Here is an 18426-nt window from a genome sequence, read left to right on the forward strand (position 1 = left end):
ATTCCTCCATTTGGGCGAAGGATTTGAACTTAAGGCCCCGAAAAAGTCTCTTTCGGTGGCCACCGGGGAGGATGAGCGGCCGTGCCGCAGATCATTCAGCGTCTACCGAGCTGCTTTAGATGTTGGACTTCGTTTCCCCCTTCACCCCTTCATTCGTACAGTACTGGACGAGTACGATATTGCCCTCTTTCAGCTAGTGCCAAACAGCTGGTTGAACATATTTGGGTACTTGGTGACGTACATCTGTAAGGGCTTCAAGCCGGATTTCCCGGTTTTCTGCGAGATGCACGCAATGATCCGCCTCGAGAAGCACACAGACGGATGGTTCATACTTAGCACCACAAAGGATTATATGGTGGTGATAGACCGTGTGTCGAAGTGGCGTGATCGGAAGAATCGGTTCTACCGCATCAAAACCAAGGATACAGAGTTCAATTTGCGAATGAATCGGTTTAATGCCAAGCCGATCCAACTCGGCCGAGGGGATCATAGACCATACAAACCACCCGTCCACCCAGACCAGGCTCACCAACTTGAATATTTTAAAGTCAAGAAGGTTAGACGGGATGGAAAGTTGGTGGCAGTGCCCCAGAACTGGATCCCCTTGGCCGGCTGGCTCAAGGACCCAATTTTTATGTCCGCATGTGGCCTGTACACAAACATTCCCCAAGGTGGGACTTTAGCTCTCTCTAGCGTCCGAACTCATTTCATATTGGAAATTATTTTAACTGTTGGTAATTATTCTAACTGTTGGTTAACTTTTGTTTTTGCAGAGGAAGCGTACGCCATGCTGGACAAGGAGCAGAAGGGGGAGATTGACATGGACGAGATTGACTTGGCCAGATACAAGGCTCGTCAGAAGATGTACGAGCAAACCAAGGAGGTATAAAACCTTTCAAGGTTTAGCGTTCGTGTTGCTAGGTTAGAAGGACGCTTCTACCTGAGCCTACACGGACGCTGTTCCGAATGTTTTTTTTTTTTTTTTTTTTTTTTACTCTTCGTCCGAGTTGGTATGTTAGAAGCAGGATCCCAGCTGTATCTACACGGACATTGACAAAGTTTTATTGAGTTTAACTTTTGCTTGCTCTTTGCAGATGTCAACTCCAACCCCAAGGGCTAAACAAATGCAGTCGTCCTTGGCTGCTAAAAATGACAAGGACGGGAAGGCGTCCAAGCAAAGGCAGACGGTCGCAACTAAGACCATTTCCACCACCGCGGCAAAGACTACGTCGCGGACTACTTCTAAGAAGTCCAAAGGAGAGCAACCCCGGCTGGGTGATAGCGGGGTCTCCAAGTCCGTGGATCCGGCCGCCAAGCCGGTCCATGATGAGTCCGTGAAAACGGACGATAGGGGTAAGTCGACCCCGGCAAAACCGACCGGGCCAAACGTGACTCCGCCCCTCCAAAGAGTTCAAAAATCTGATTGGCTTGAGGCCTATCAGTCGGCCGGTGACCAACCTGGCCGCACAGGTGAGGAGGGTGACGAGCCTGCACCGCCTCCTCCATTCACCTTCAACCCTCTTTCTCCTCCGAGCTTCTCAGACGGTTAGATTTAACAAGTTTGCACACTCTTTCCTTTTAAGTCTACTTGCTTAAGCTAAACTCTTTTTCGCCCATGTGCAGATATTACGGAGGAGTTGAACATGAAGCTGCCCGGCCAGTCTCTTAATGGGGCGGACAGAAAGGCCATGAGGGAAGCCATGGCCAGGGCCGTCCCAGCTGAGCAGCGAGACAAGCTGCGGGGGATTCATGAGGGCTTCTTCGGCCCTATGATTAACTGCAGCGCTGAGATAGCTTTTCCCAACTCCCATACTTAGAATATTTTTCATCTTTCTTTTGCTAACTTATTTTTTCTTGTACGCAGCTCTTCCTACGGCTGACCGCCTTCCTTGAGTGGAAGGATAAAGAAAATGAAAAGCTGAAAAAAGCCTGGGAGAAGGCCCAAAAGGCCCAGGAGGCCGTTACTGGGACGGCCGCCGTCCAGCGCACTTATTTTGAGACCCAGATCATCGCGTTGTCCGACAAGGCGGCGCGGCAAGCTAAAGATCTGGTCAAGCTGGGCAAGGCTCTCGAACAAGAGACCTTGGCCAGGGAGACCATGAGGCAATAAAGGGATCAGGCTGTCCTGGACGGCCAGCGCTGGAAAGAAAGGTTCGAGGCCTTTGAGAAGCTGAAAAGCGATGTGGCCCTCGCCCAAAAGAATCTGAAAAAGGCCTTGGATGAGGCGAACGCTCTCCGGGCCGAGGTGGAGACTTTAAAGAAGTTCGTTGAGGACTTAACCCAACAACTGAAAACACCTCGGCCCCTAGTGCAGACGAGGTTGTCCGCATCGAGCAGAATGCTGAGGATAGGTTGAAGAGCCACTTCTTCGAAGCATTTGAACTCATGGTGGATGACGGTGAGGTCGCCTACTATCAGGAGCGCTTCACCAAACGCCTTAAGTTCGTCTGCCTCGGGGAAGAGGCTAAGAAGGCCGGCCAACCTTATTCCGAGCTGGACGTTACACCAGCTACCTCAGAAGATGAGGAAGATGAGGAGGGGGCGGACGGAGCTGAGGGCGAAGAGGAAAGCAAAGGAGAGCCCGCTGATGATACATCCCTCCTTGCCTCCGAGGAGCCCATCCAAGGCCAAGATCCAGCTAAATAGAGCCCAGGCCGTCCCCTGATTTTAGCTTTTCATTTATCTGCTTTCGTTGAACAATTTTTCTTTTTCTTTTTATTAAGTGACACCTTTTTTGAGCGGTTTTTTTGTAAGATATTTTGCCTCCTTTTGAGCGGTTTTAATTAATGCAAGCTTAGCCGCCTTCTGAGCGGTTTTCCATTTCATCTATTTCGTACTTAGCAAATTTTTCGTAGTTTTACATTTTTGCGCTTTTGTACGATGGGGGGGTATGCCCCTTTATTCGGCGTTCGCCTAGTCCATATTCTGAATGATTTGATTGACTTGGTAGTTTTTATACCTCAAAGGGTATGACTACTAACAAGTTAATCAAATCATAGTAATGATTGCCCTTGGACTAGGTGCAACGCCGAATCAACTACTATTGCGGTCGTATTACGGGCCTCATGTGAGCCGTCCATTGAATCTATCTCTTGGACATACTCAGGAAATTTCAAGTAATATCTCAACTTTTGGGCTATTTTGCCTAGGTATGCCCTTGCCTCCATTTAAGGAGGTAAATATCCTTGACGGATTTAGGGTACCTTGTGCCTTTCTCCGTCCGTCCTAGTGGGAGACGAATGTTTGTCTGTACTTATCAAAGTATATATTATTTCTGCAATCCTTTGTGACCGTTTTCTATATATTAAATAATTTCGTTTAGCTTTATTAAGCCGTGTTGCTATGTTGCAAGCAGCATTATTATGGCTTTTACTCGGCCTTTAGTTCATTTAACAGGGACGTACGCATGCAAAAACAAATAACTCAATAAGATAACAATGCCTGACCTTCATTAATTTTTTCAAGATTACATTGTTGGGCCGTACAGCTTTAATTACAAGGCTCGGTCATCAAGACCTAGCTGTATATACAGCTTTTTGGCCAAGTACAAAAGACTTTAAACATAATATTTTTTGAGGTTGTCCGTGTTCCATGTTCGTGGAATTGGACGGCCATCTAGGGCTTCAAGACAGAAAGTACCATCTCGAACTTCTACGCTAATTCGATACGGCCCTTCCCAGTTTGGGGTTAACTTACCATCCTCATTTGCTTGGCCTACAGCTTCCATTTTTCTTAGCACCAGGTCTCCCATCTTTAGCGGACGCTTAGACACTCGGCGATTGTATGCCCTTGTCATCCTCAAGCGATAAAGTTCGTGCCTAAGCGCCGCATTGCCCCTGGCCTCTGGAAGAAAGTCCAGGGCGGTCTTCATGGCCTCCCAATTGGTCGTTTCGTCGTATAACATCACCCTGAGAGTAGGCTCATACATTTCAATTGGGAGAACTGCCTTAGCGCCATAGACCAAAAAGAATGGGGTTCCTCCTGTGGAACTCTTTGTTGTTGTTCGTATGGACCATAATACATTGACCAGCTCATCGGCTCATAGGCCGCCTGCTTTTTCAAGCTTGCGCTTGATACCATTGGAGATCAACTTGTTATATGCTTCTACCTGACCGTTGGCTTGCGGTCGGCCAACTGATGCAAAGCAATGAGCTATGCCCTGGTCTCCCAACCATTCCTTGAGTTGAGGTGTTTCGAACTGGGGACCATTGTCGAACACCATTGACTCAGGTACGCCAAAGCGAGTAATTATGCTTTTCCATATCAAAGCTGACACATCCGTCCACTTAATGCCCCGGACGGCCTCGGCCTCTACACATTTTGTGAAGTAGTCTACTGCTACAAACACATATCGCCTTTAGCCAGATGCTGGTGTGTACGGACCTAAAATGTCCATCCCCCATTTAGTAAAGGGGAGCGGACTACTTATGGCCGACAAACTGTTAGTTGGGCGATGGAACAAGGTTGCAAATCTCTGGCACTTGTCACATTTCTTCACCATTTTCATGGAGTCCGACTTTAAGCTCGGCCAGTAGTACCCCAGATGGGTGGCCTTTTCAGCCAGGGCTCATCCTCCAATGTGGGAGCCGCACTGCCCCTGGTGAAGGTCGTCCAGCACATCATGCCCTTTTTCAGGGGTAATACACTTCAAGTACGGCTTCACAAAATCTTTCTTAAACAACTCCCCTTGCTTCATTTCAAACCAGGTCGCCCTCTTTTTCATCAGCCAGCTCTCTTTAGGATCGGTCGGGAGCAATCCATCCCTTAGGTAGGAAATGATTCCGTCCATCCAAGTAGAGCTTCTATCAACGATTTGTACTAGCTCAGCATCAATACTCCTCCTTTCCTTCACTTCCCAAAACACTAATCTGGGAGTATCACATGATGCCGAGGATGCTAATTTGGAGAGGGCGTCCGCCAGATGACTAGACGAACGAGGAACTTGTTGCAAAGAAAAATGCTCCAGGCCATGGGCCTCTTCTTTGACGATCTTCAAGTATTTCATCATGGCCGGCTCCCTTGCCTCAAAGTCACCATTCACCTGGCCGACTACCAGCAGGGAGTCCGAGCTCACGTCCAATTTTGTTGCTCCTGCCGCCTTACACATTCTAAGGTCGGCCAGGAGAGCTTCATACTCGACCTCGTTGTTAGAGGCTTGAAACTGAAATCTTAATGCGTACTCAAACTTATTCCCCTCGGGAGATTGACAAATAATTCCAGCGCCACATCCAGTCGTTGTTGCACTACCATCTACAGACACCTTCCAGATCTGGTCTCCGGCCGGTTGTAAATCCGGTCGTGTCATCTCAGCCAAGAAATCAGCAAAGGCCTGACCCTTTATGGCCTTTTTGGGCTCGAACGCGATGTCAAAACCTCTAGCTCCAAGGCCCACTTAATCATGCGGCCACTAGCTTCTAAAGTTGCAAACGGCTTCTTGAGTGGTTGATCAGTATAAACCACTATTGAATGTGCCAGGAAATACGGCCGCAACTTTTTAGATGCCATGTACAATGCTAGCCCAAATTTTTCAACAGGGGGGCACCTAAGCTCGGCATTGTTTAGCACATGGCTGATAAAGTAGACTGGGATCTGGTGGCCGTCCCGTTCAACAAGCAGAACGGCACTCAAGGAATGCTCTGAGATAGCAAGATAGATGTACAACTTCTCATCCTTGAGCGGACTGACGAGCCGAGGCAATGTATGTAGATGACTCTTTAACTGTACGAATGCTTCCTCTGCCTCCTCCGTCCACTCAAACATAGCTTTCTTTTTTATGGTCTGAAAAAAGTATCGCCATTTGTCCCCTAATCTTGACAGAAACCGACCGAGTGCTGCCAAACAGCCGGTCAATCTTTGCACTTCTTTGATTGTTCTTGGAGACTTCATGTCCAAGACAGCTTGAATTTTTTCAGGGTTAGCCTCAATTCCACATTGATCAATTAAAAATCCGAGAAATTTACCGGACTCAACACCAAAGACACATTTCTTCGGGTTTAACATCATCTTATGCCGCCTGAGTTCGGTAAATGTTTCTCGTAGATCCTTCAGATGGTCGGCCAGCTCTTTTGACTTGACAATCATGTCATCAATGTACGCCTCCATATTCCGGCCGAGCTGATCTCTAAAGACCGTGTTGACAAGTCGCTGAAATGTTACAGGGGCATTCTTGAGGCCGAACGACATTACCTTGTAGCAATACAGCCCCTGCTCAGTCACAAATGCGGTCTTTTCTTGATCTTCTTCCCATAGAGGAATTTGATGGAAACCGGAGTATGCGTCCATAAAGCTCATTAGCGCATGCCCGGCCGTAGAGTCAACCAAACGGTCAATCTTTGGCAAGGGAAAGCTATCCTTAGGACATTCCTTGTTCATCCGTATAGTCTACGCACATTCTCCAAGTTCAATTCGGCTTCTTCACAAGTACTACGTTAGCCACCCAATCAGGGTAATAGCATTGCCGAATGAAACTAGCGTCCAGCAGCTTTCTCACCTCAGCTGCGGCCGCCTGATTCCTCTCTTCTCCATGATTTCTTTTCTTCTGGTGGACAGGTTTAACGGCTAGGTTCACAGCCAATTTATGCACGGCCAGGTTAGGGCTTATGCCTGGCATTTCACTGACTTCGAACGCAAAAACATCCTTGAATTCTCTCAAAAGCTGAACTAACTCGTCTCCAAGCAGACCCATAGCCTTAGTGCCGACACTGACTGTCCGACCTGGTTGATCGGGGTCAAGCACTACAGCCTGATGATTGCCGGCCGGCTGGGGTCTCAGCTCTTCAGGCCGGCCGACAGTCATTAGTTGCTATGCTTGGTCGGTCATGACCTGCTTTCGCTTCTGGCCGACCTGGTATGCTTGGAGTGGGGGTTCTTCCCCCTTCAACTCGGACGGCTTTCCATGTCCGCGAGTCGTTGGCTTAACAGCTAACTGGTTGCACTCTTTTGCTATTTTCTGGCTCCCCTGAATCGAACCAATCTTTCCGTCCGAACGTTCAAACTTCATCAACATTAAATGGGGGACGATCACAGCTTTTGCAGCATTTAGGGTGGGACGACCGAGTATGACATTGTAGCCAGTCAATTCTTTCACTACTAAAAATCGAACAACCATATCCCTCCCTTCTCCTTTTTGCCCGAATCGAACTGGCAGATCTATCTGTCCGACTGGGTGAATGATATTTCCCCCAAATCCTACCAAGGGGTGAGTGATTTCCTTTAAAGCATCTTCTGGGAACTTCAAATTCTTCAGGGCGGCCAGGTTAATGATATCGGATGAGCTGCCCGTATCTATCAGTATTCGGCCCACTTTCAAATAGGCTATCTTCATAATAAACACCATAGGATCATTGTGTAGGGCTTTGACCTCCCCCCGGTCAGCTTCAGACATGGTTACTTCAGGGAAAGGTTCAGCCTTCACAACGTCCGCCTGCATCACCTTTCCTAAGTTCCAAGCGTTCTGCTTAATTCCCTTCATGGTGGGGCCGCCTGAGGCAAATCCCCCCGATATCACGGCCACAAAGCCCAAATCGGTACTGTTCCCATCATCTTCTTTATCATTTTTCTTCTTCTTCTCGGACATGTTGTCTGTCCGTGTATATGTGAACTTGGACTTCATCATATAAGAGTTCAGCATGCCCTTCTCGACTAGCTTGTCCAACAATCTCTTCAAATTGATGCAATCGTTTGTGTCATGTCCCACATCCTTGTGGTAATGACAGTACTTGTTTTTGTTCCTGTATTGAGTCGGGCCTCTTAGCGGCTGGGGCTTTTCAAATTCAAATTTGTCTTTAATCTCCATCAAGATGGAGTAACAGTCTTTGTTGAACTCATACTGGGGCTCGTACGTCTTGACCTTCTTGGATTTCTGCTGCTGGCCGTCGGCCACCTAGACTTCTTTCCTTTTGTTTCCATCTTTCTTTTTCTCGGCCAAGTCTTGCTGAGTAGATTGTTTCTTCTCAGCTCCCTTGGTCGGTGCCTTTGCTTTTGTAAGAGAACAAAAGTCGGTTGTCTTAATATAAGCTTCGGCTTCCCGCAAAACACCTGCGTATGTCCGAATCTTTTTTCTTACCAAGTCAAACTTAAAACCATTATGCCTTAATCCCTGGAGAAATTCAGAGTAAGCCATTTCATCCGGCAGATTATGAATTTGGGCTTTTTCTTGGTTAAATCTCTAGAAGTACGACCGTAGGCCCTCATTTTTTCCTTGGACAATTGTTGCCAAATTAAGACTTGTCTTTCGAGGTGGTATGTTGTAAGAGAAATTTCCCACGAACAGCAAACTAAGAGTAGTAAAGCAATTGATACAGCCGGTCGGAAGGCTATTGAACCAATCATGCGCCACACCCTTCAAAGTGGCCGGGAAGCATTTTCACCAGGTAGCATCATCTACACTTTGTAAGTACATCAAGTTTCTGTACGAAGTGATATGTTCCTCTGGGTTGCCCGTACCATCATAGGCTCCCACGAGTACACTTTTTACCTTTGGCGGCTGAAGAGCAGTTAAAATTTCTCGCGAAAACGGAGGCGGCTTATCTCCAAGAGTCAGTAAGCGCATTTGCCAATCAATTGGCTAAGGTTGCACAGGCTGTCCGGCCAAATAGGGAGTCTGGCCGAGCGTCTGACCGAACGGCCCATATTGTTCGAAGACCTGGAGGCTCGGCTGCAAAATGTCGTTGAAACCCTGGGGGGCTGAAGCAATTGCACTGGAATAGGGGTTTGAGTACGCACAGCTTGACTCCTGCCGGAGATGGCCGAGTTGCTATGCTGGGAAAGAGAGTGGTTGGAGAATTCATCCGGCATTGTGGGAGTGGAGGCCGTGTCTGAGTAAGCGGCACGTTCCCGTTGTTTATGTCGAAGGTAGTCTCTCGCGTCCTTCCAGCGTCGAGACGGCTCTGTCTCCTCTCTTCGAGGTTGTCTGCCCCTCCCCCCAGCCGACTGGGTTTTCGCCAACAGACTAGACAAATTCGTTCTTGGCACCCTAGGAGACCTTCCATTCGGCCTACGAAATGGGGTGTTCCCAGCATCTGTTGCATTGGTTACTCTGTTTTGAGTTTTCTTTGGAGCTCTTTCTCCCTCTTTTCTGGGCGGCTGCCTAGAGGTAGAAGCTCGGATGCTCTCAAACTCCTTCCGAAGTTTGTTGAGTGCGATCTGCAAGGAAGCAGCAATAACTGGAGGATCATCGGCCTCTTGAAATGAGGCGGACAAAGGGTCACTGGAATGAATTGTAGGGACTATATCCTCTACATGACCGTCCTCGCCTGGACGATGACCAGTATTAGGTGTCTGACCATCTATTGCCATAACGGACGAGTATCCCCACAGACGGCGCCAAATGTTTCGGGTATTTTTTGGATTTGCTCGGATACTGGTCTCGCTATTCAGGCAACGAGACTCGGACACCTGCAAAACGAACGAATATTCCTTTACCGGAATATTCGCCTCCAACGATCAAGTTAGAGATCTAAAACGGAAAGGCTAGAGAGAGAAAGTAGAGAGAAGTTGGAGTTATTTTATGCTCTCTTTTTGTAATGTCGTAATCCCCCCTCCCATCATAAATAATTGGGGTATTTATAGGGGTGGGAGCTTGTGCCCCTTTAGGGTTTGTGCCCTAAAATTCCGTGACGCGATTGGCTGCGCAATCACGCAATGCCACGTGTAATATGGGGGTGCCGTTTTGCGGCTTTCATGAAGATCTCTCGGGATTTGGGCCATGATGTAATAAGGCCTTTTTAATGCTGATTTCAGGGGCTTTTTATGCCTTGGACACGCGTCATCTTCCCATAGTGACACGTGTTGCCCTTTGATTGGGCCACGTGTCGCTACGGGATTGGTCCACGTACATGGGGTATTTTTACCCTAAACACTATCGAATAATTTTCTTTAATTGGGTTACATTAAAACTGTTCATTGAATGCGGTTTTCTTCCGGGATTACTTCGTACAAAACCGCTACTTCATTCAGTGGTTTACCCTTGGTGAGTGTTTTTATAAAACAAAGAATATCTTTAAAGGTGTACCCTCCAATGGGGTGACCCATATTTGGTCATTGGTGAATGTTACCCTCTTTTGAGGTGTATCCTCCAAATCAAGCAAGTTCATTGCATTATCACCTGGTACCACTTTATATCCAAACTGGACTTCCGACTTGTGTCTTCTTATTTGAGTTGATACTATGAATTCTGATGTCTTTATATAAACTAAGTTTGATTTATGCACCTTTCTCTGTCTTATCATCATTCTTTGTAACTTTTAAGTAGGTTTTTCTATGTGATTTCATAGCTAAGTTTTTCTAGTATTCATCAATAATGTCCTCAAGGCTCCATCAAAGGGTTTAGTTTCATCTTATCCTAGAGTGTATCTTTCAACTAATAGAGGCATTTGATAGTGTAGCTTGATCGTTTGAGCATGGACAATGTAATAGTCTAATAGAGTAGCTCATGCATATTAGAAAAAATTGAAATAATTAATAACAAGGAGCATATATATGTCCGTTACTCAAGTCAATCTTGTATCCTTTTGTCATAATCAATTACCGTAACATCTGATGGTTCGGAGATTTTTATAAAAAGAACAATTATAAAAAAAAAAATAAGTAATTGAGTGAAAAAAATAGTATATACATATACATGAGGAACTGAAAAGGAATCTAGAGTAAAAAAATATATATATATACAGGTAGCGTTATTGTGTATGGACTTGAAATTCTGCACCAATGGGAACGGAATCTCTGGGATGCCGATAGTTTGGGAGCCCGCCAGCCACGGAGGGCGGGAGGGAGATCTTCATCAGGAAGTTCTAGAAAGCTAACAGGTCATATGCACAGGAGGGCGATATGGATATGTAATCCAATGTACCTGTAAAGCCAGGGCTAGTTCTCCACTTGTGCAGACATAAACACTGCTAAAAGGAATGGGCAACTCATCAAGACATTCAACCGTAGACTCCAAAGAAGAGCTGCCGGAGATTAGGTAATTGTACACCTTGGTAGACACAAAATGAGTAAACTTTTAGATCTTAAACCAAGAAGTAGTGGCAGAAACCCTAAGGTACTAACTGTATTCCCATTAAAATTAAAGTAAACAAAATACTGTATGAAATTTGGCAAAATGATTCTAAAAAATAGTATATCATGATTCTAGGATCTACACTCTTCAGGATCGGCTAATTGACAATGTAAATAGCCAGCACCCATCATATAGTAAATCATTCTTTTTTTTTTTTTTTTTTTTTAAGATCATATAGTAAATCTTGACTATAATATATTGAGAGAACAAATTATATATGGCATGGAAAAAAGTTGGAAGTATGAGAAAAATCTTTCAGCAGAAAAAGATGAAGACCATAGCACAAGAAGATATGTCAAGGAATATTAACAAAACAAACATACATTAAATTACAGTAAAAGTAGAAAAGGTAATATATCCTACCTGATCTCCTGAGGTAGAGTTGAAGTCTATGGTCACTATTAGAAATTTTTCAGACAGTTTTGAATTGGTCTAAAAGCAACAGTAGATATTTAGCTTGAGCCAGCTTTTATCATCAGGCCATTTTGGATCCCTGGAATAGATGATAACCATTCAGATCATCAAAGGTTTTTCTTTTCTTGGAAGTAAGAATGCCAATAAAGGTACAGAACACATAAGCCAAAGTAATAAAATAATTAAAGCAGAGAACTTACCAATATAAATGTGTATTTACAATAGTAAGAAGCTGAGGAAGATTCTTTAGTCTATATGCAGCCATAGTTCCAACACAATCACGTTTTAATCTGACACGAGGATCATTAGCGACATTAGGGTTTCCACGGTCTTTTTCAGAACTTTTCTCTGTCGAACCTGAATCCACAACCAAGCAGTCAAATGAAAGTTAATAAACCATGACTGATTGACTGAAGTATTGGTTCACATATCTTATGTGGGTGAATATTAGAAAGAGAAAGAATCCAATGAAAACCAGTCCACAGCTAAAATATAATACTCCACAGAAGTTTCCACATCTTCAATTCTCCATTTACATTACATTAAGAGTAATAAAGTGCAGGAACATTTGGGCGAGAATCACAGTAATATCCATTTGCGTTCAGAACAGCAAGAGGGATCTCAGATGGAAATCAGGATGATAAAACAAGAAAGATTAGAGGGATAAAGTAGGGGACATAAGAAGAGATGAGTAGGGGATTTAGAAGGAATATACGAAGCAACTGTCTACCACAGGATTGGGACTTGTTTCTGTCACTTTGGACAGTGTGGTAGTCACAATGCAAGGTTACAGTTATATCCATTAACAAGATGGAGAAAGCTGGGATAACAAGGAATACAGAAGCTGTTCAGGATTTTGTTCATTTGCAAATTTCTATAACTAACCAGCAAACCGAAAGTACAGTGACTCCAAGTTACATGTTAACCTTTGCAATAAAATATGTAACATAAAATAGAATTTACAGGGCAATAGCCAGCTAAAGCATTCAAAACTTAAAAAGAAAATAGCCACACAAAAAAAGAGCCAGCCAACATCTTAATTATGCAAAAAGCCTTAGTATATCTTGTGACTTTCATGTTTGCAATAGGAAAACTAGAGATAACATGAAAAAATGAAGGATTAGAAGAAAAAAAAAAAAAAAAAGATATTTCGAGCTTTGAAAATAAAGATTTTGCAATAACATAGCGCAATTCAAAGTCCTTGCGTCTCCAGCCCCTCCACACATTTTGAATAAAAGCTGGAAAGTAAATCGCATATCATGAGGACATCATAATTAAAGAGGAAACGTGAAAAAATAATAACCTTGGATTTCAACTTCTGCATTTCCTCCAGCCACTGAATAGCACAATTCATCACACTACTACTTGTGTTACTGTTGATAGATTTCACGAGATCAGTAATCAGTATATTCAATATCTTCTTGTAAGACCAACTCTGCACTGGAGTATACCAAAATCTATGGTAAAGCTACAATATGAAGGGCAGTAAAAGTACTAAAAAAATGAGATATGAAGTAGGTATACCAGAAATGCTGCAACACTAGAAAGATCTTAAAGCATAAAAGGCAGAATTTATTTTGCTCAAAGGTTAGGGTAAGAGCATTTTTTATCTTTTCTATCCAAAACACAGTAGTTGCCAGGTGTTTGTGGAGTATAATATATAATTATATGGAAAAAGGAAATGGATTTTGTTAGAAGAACGAGACCAAAAAGGGCAAAATTTTGTGTAAATGTGATCCACAACCAGCTTAATCATCTATATAACAACAATCAGTATTGAGCTTACAAGTAATTAACAAGTGAATGTATAAAATACACTCTTTATGATCTCTTGTTTTTTTATTGTATGACATCATTTACACACAAAAAAAATGGTCCTGACATCACATCTACCACTATATGAAAATTGGATGGTCGTAAATGAACGTAACCTGTTCCAACCTTTACACTTTTAACGCTCTCAATTTTTTTTAGCACTTAGACCACTACAATACACTATCATGTTATTCGGTATAAATTAAAAACATTAATAAGTCAATGCTTCTAAAGTCTGAAACTCGACATGGAATTCACAAACTATAACTTTGTATGCAGCAGAAATCAAAAACAATAATAGCCTGATTATCAAGGTTAGTAAAAAAATACATAGGAGTCAGACAGCACCATGTACCTGGCCAGCTTGTAAAAGATTCCACGACCATCACGCTTTTGGCCATTCCTTTGGAAATAGATGCTTGAGTATTGAAGTTATTCTATATTGCCTATATAAAAGCTATCATACTCATCTAATTCCTGATTTGGCCACAACAATACATGTGTTAACAATTGGAGTAAGATAAAAAAAAACATTAAAAAAAAATTGGGAAACACATTGCAGCTTTTAACAGCATTAGATATAAGATATAAACACGAACAATTACTGTCACAGAGAAGCTAAAGAGCCTGTATGCAGAGAAAATCGGAACCAAAATCTCCTAGAACAGTTACAAAGGCTTTGGAACGAGCCTTCCATCTGCAATAACACAAGACCAACCTTCAGTTAAAAGTTACTGCTTGACTTGGATAGAAGTGTAAGATTATTTTTGTTAAAATTAGCACTTTCTATCTTCCTATCTTAACACCATGCAGCCCTAAAGTTTTATCCAACATTCCAACCCTTGTGTTAGATCCATCTACCAAGGATAAACCCAGAACAATCAGTCTCAAATTCAGTACTACCACACTCCTAATTATATAACTTGTCACGTAGATCTAGAAGTTTTTATCGTCAAATGCCTAAGCAAATTATTCAGATATAGTACTTTAAAAAATGAGAATTATAGAAAAACATAAAAGACTACAAACAAAAACCCTCCTTGAAAGAAAATTCATGAGAAAACAATAAGAATAGCTGAGGTTGATGGTTACATCAAGGGATATAATAGCACAACTCCTTCAACTTTCTAATACTGTAATTTATCTGCCCCAACTCATTATACCCGGTTAATCATAAAAACAAAGTTGATGCAAAAATATAAATAGATACTTGTGAAAAATTCACACATATTGAAAAATTGGCCATGTGAAACAGCATGGATGCATATTATTTACCAATAGATGCAGGATCAAATATCAAATAAACAACAGTATTAAAAATAAATAAAGTACCTGAGGCAAGATTTTGGGGAGTGTGGAAAATAGGTATTCTTCACAAATACCTGCAAAATGGAATCAAATATTAAATTACACCCTAAAATTTGAGGTTAATTTTAAAACCACCATAACTGTTCTCTCTAAAAGGAGGGTAACTTAGCAAGATTTACAATTGACATCACCTAATAACAATCTAACCAATCATATAGGTGTCAAACAATTGACTACCACTGCTATTATCCAGATTCAGACAAACACTACTTAATAACAGAACTCAAATCTACACATATTCCAAGAATTTAAGTATATTCACCTTTCACCGCATCAACAACAATTTTAATCAAGAAAGAGCTTCGCTAATTGAAGGCTCGCAAGGGCCAAGAGACACAGCAATGAGACTGTTCTCTCAACTCTCAAGTGATCTACCTGCATAAAGTGAAAAAAGGACTATCAATGGATAACTGATTGAGAAAGATGCTTTTCAAAGTAATATAGGAACATGCACAGCTTGGGCTAAAGACACCATGAAAGAGCCAAACCATTTAAGATTTTCAGAAATCATCTTGATCAGTCTTGGTTTTTAAATGCCATTGGTTGTGCCAACCCATGAATCAAGGTTGTATATGTTACATCATCCATAAGAACTCCCTGTTGTGCCATAGTATCAGTCACCGTAAATGCTTCACCCATCTTTCCATCCTTGCACAAACCACTAGTAAGAGCATTATATGTAACGTTATCAGGAATGATTCCATCATGAACCATTTTCTCCAAAAGCTTAGCTGCCTTTTCGGCATCACCCATTTTAGAGTACCCATCTATCATAATTGTATAGGTGATTTTATTTGGAATTATGCCATTCATGCACATCTCTTGCAAGATAGCCTCCACCTTATCCATCTGACCAAGCTTACAGTAACCACCCATTAAGGCAGTATAGCAGTAAACATCAGGATTCAGACCTTCCTTGCTCATTTCTTCAAGAAGGTTCCTAGCTTGATCAACACTACCAGTGTTGGCCAGTCCATCTATAAGACAGGAATATGTGACAGAAGTTGGCGCAATGCCTTTGCCTTTCATGTCATCACGAAGTTGAAAAGCATTGACCATATTGTTTGCTCTACAATATGCAGAAATAAGTGAATTATAAACAACCGAGTTTAGCTCTAATTTCTGAGCAAGCAGCTTAACGAAAAGTCTAACTGCCTCTTCAATCTTTCCAGCCTTGCCATACCCATTGATCATAACAGCATATGTATGAACATTTGCAACCATACCACTTGTTTTGCACTCCTCCCAGAGCTTCATGGCTTCAATAATTTTATTGGCATTACACAGTCCATGCAGTAGAATATTGTACGTATGAATATCTGGTTGTATACCACGCTTTTCCATCTCATTTCTCAAATTAAAAGCTTCCTCCAATTTTCCATTTTTACAACAGCCTGAGATGAGGGTATTGTATGTGATTCTATCCAATTTAAAACCCCTTTTTATCATTTCCTTGAGAAGCCTAGCAGACTCATGCATGATACCAGCTTCACAAAGTCCATGAATTAAAGCATTTGAAGTCACTATATTTGGTGTAAACCTTTTCTCCACAAGTCTAAACCAAAATTTAACAGCGTGTGCATGTTTACCCTCTTTACAGTTTCTAACCATAATTGTAGTAAGCAGGCCATCACTAGGCCTTAAGTTTCTCGATAGCATCTCTTCAATGATACACAAAACAGAATCCAATGTGCCATTCATACCAATACAGCAGATGACAGAATTAAAGGCCCCTAACTGTACCGATAACCCTCTAGACAACATCTCCTGCAATAGAGATTGAGCCTGCTCTGCCATATTACACTGACAAAAGCCATGAAGAAGTGAATTAAAGGTTGATGAATTTGGACTAATCCCCCTTGACAACATAGAATCTTTTAAACTCAATGCCTCCCCAACTTTTCCTACTCTACAATACCCATTAATCAATGTGTTATAAACAATTTCATTAGCAACCAAACCCTTCTCTGGCATTTCCTGTAGTAAGTGATTCGCTTCGTCAAACTTCCCAAACTTAACTAAACCATTAATAAGACCTCCATAAGTTACAACGTCAGGCATCATACCATTCCTAACCATCCTCTCTTTAAATCGAAATGCCTCATCTAAACCACCACACCTACAAAGTCCATGAATAACATTGTTGTAAGTCGCAACATTAGGTGAAATCCCTACTTCCTCCATCTCCATAAACAACTCAATCCCATCCTTAACCCTCCCACCTTTGAAATACGAATTAATAGCCGTGCTAAACAGATAAACATCAGGCACAACTCCTCTCCGCATAATCTCAAACGCCTCGTAACTCCTTTGAACCTCGCCAGCCTTAACCAGCGAGCTCAAAAGGAAATTACACGTCTTCAAAGACGGAAAAGCTCCCCTCTCAGCCATCACCTTAAAAACCTCGAAAGCTAACCCATAACCGGCATTCTTAATCTGAGTGCAATAAACATGAACCAACAAATCAAACGTTCGATTCCCAACCGACTTCTCAAACCCCACATTCAAATCAACCAATGCAACAGCAATCTCAATATGTCTATCACTGTACTTCTCAAAAACAGTAGAAGCTTTCCCATCAATCAAACGAATCAACAACAACCTAGCAGAATCACTAAAATTCGACCCAACAAGCAAACGAATCAATTCGCAATAGGATTTAACACTAAAAGAATACCTACATGAATCAATCCCATAATAAAAGAATTGCAACACTGTTTTCGGATTAACCAATGACTTAATTTCAGTAAAAACACGATCAAATTGAGAAGGGGATATAAGAGTTAGAATTTTTTTACATTTAGAAGATTCCAGAGATGGGTTTGACAAAACAGAAGAAACCCACTTGACAAAACTCTCATCAAGTTTCTGGGGTTGATCTTGAGGCGGCGAAAATGGCGGAGAAACTGAGCGAAGTGGTCGGCGAAAGGAGGAGAAGAAGAAGGTGGGTTTAATGGTGGAAAGTCTTCTCAAATCCATAAGAGAACGCATTTGAAGAACAAAGATTGGATGATTCAACTGAATAAATGCAACAGAAATGAGTATTTGTTTGCATTAGATTAAATTCATATTGAAAATTTCGTGTTTATATAAATTAATTTGAGCTTGAAATGTTGATCTTTGGAAGAATGGAGATTTAATTAGGCCACGACTAATATGTTTTAGAGGTGAAGAAGAGGAACACGAAGGAGGAGGAGAGAGAACGTTGTTAGGTTTTGGCCTTTGGGGATGATTTCTGGGTTTTAGTTACAGATCAATAGCATGATCATGAAGCCCAACGCTAAGCCCACCTCTCTTGAGGTGCTTGGGTGAAAGAGGGATGCCCATATATTTAGGAGAACGGGTATTGAAACGGATACGGGAAAACATCAATATAAAAGTAGGGGACATGGATACGGAATGTTAAAATTCATATACATGACCTACACTTAGAATCGCTGTGGTTTTCTATTTTTTAGTTTTTTTATTTGTTAAAATCAATGATATACGTCACATAATGAATAAAGAATTAGTTCAACTTGTTTCGGGTGTTTTTTGGATCTCCTCGGATACTGGTCGCGCTCTTCAGGCAATAAGACTCGGACACCTGCAAAATGAACGAATATTCCTTTACTGGAATATTCGCCTCCGACGATCAAGTTAAAAATCTAAAACGGAAAGGCTAGAGAGAGAAAGTAGAGAGAAGTTGGAGCTATTTTATGCTCTTTTTATGTAATGTCGTAATGCACCCCTCCCATCATAAATGATTGGGGTATTTATAGGGGTGGGAG

General features: G+C 42.2%; 2 protein-coding genes across 5 annotated transcripts; both read right to left on the bottom strand.

Annotated features, from left to right (window-relative positions):
- Positions 1-10440: 10440 nt before the first annotated feature.
- LOC145583067 (uncharacterized) lies at positions 10441-17858 on the bottom strand. 4 transcript variants are annotated; one of them, XM_081640183.1, is made up of 9 exons: positions 15145-17858; positions 14919-15031; positions 14621-14670; positions 13894-13985; positions 13644-13765; positions 12777-12913; positions 11674-11830; positions 11423-11552; positions 10441-10975 (listed from the first exon to the last, which is right to left on the bottom strand). In XM_081640183.1, exon 1 carries the CDS (start codon positions 17645-17647, stop codon positions 15173-15175), a length of 2475 nt encoding a protein of 824 aa, XP_081496309.1. In that variant the 5' UTR covers positions 17648-17858; the 3' UTR covers positions 10441-10975; positions 11423-11552; positions 11674-11830; positions 12777-12913; positions 13644-13765; positions 13894-13985; positions 14621-14670; positions 14919-15031; positions 15145-15172. The 4 variants fall into 4 exon arrangements, with proteins under 4 accessions (XP_081496309.1, XP_081496307.1, XP_081496308.1 ...); XM_081640181.1 differs by having other exon boundaries at positions 12777-12846; positions 13888-13985; XM_081640182.1 differs by having other exon boundaries at positions 12777-12908; positions 13888-13985.
- Positions 11492-14784, bottom strand: LOC145581022 (carbon catabolite repressor protein 4 homolog 4-like). Its single transcript, XM_081638094.1, has 8 exons — positions 14776-14784; positions 14621-14670; positions 13916-13985; positions 12777-12941; positions 12437-12450; positions 12265-12353; positions 11674-11830; positions 11492-11552 (listed from the first exon to the last, which is right to left on the bottom strand). The coding sequence occupies exons 1-8, from the start codon at positions 14782-14784 to the stop codon at positions 11492-11494; spliced, it is 615 nt and encodes a 204-aa protein (XP_081494220.1).
- Positions 17859-18426: the final 568 nt, after the last annotated feature.

Source organism: Chenopodium album, chromosome 15 (genome assembly GCF_948465745.1).
Source record: "Chenopodium album chromosome 15, dcCheAlbu1.1, whole genome shotgun sequence".
Classification (NCBI taxonomy): Eukaryota; Viridiplantae; Streptophyta; class Magnoliopsida; order Caryophyllales; family Amaranthaceae; genus Chenopodium; species Chenopodium album.

What these genes read in the sequence shown, in the direction of transcription:
- LOC145583067 (XM_081640183.1), bottom strand. Translation starts at nt 17,647, where the DNA reads ATGCGTTCTCTTATGGATTTGAGAAGACTTTCCACCATTAAACCCACC.
- LOC145581022 (XM_081638094.1), bottom strand. An exon ending in TCCCCAAAATCTTGCCTCAG is followed by an intron (nt 13,986 to 14,620) that starts GTACTTTATTTA and finishes GTGTTATTGCAG; the next exon opens with ATGGAAGGCTCGTTCCAAAG. An exon ending in TCTTGTTAATGGATATAACT is followed by an intron (nt 11,831 to 12,264) that starts GTAACCTTGCAT and finishes TTGTGGATTCAG; the next exon opens with GTTCGACAGAGAAAAGTTCT.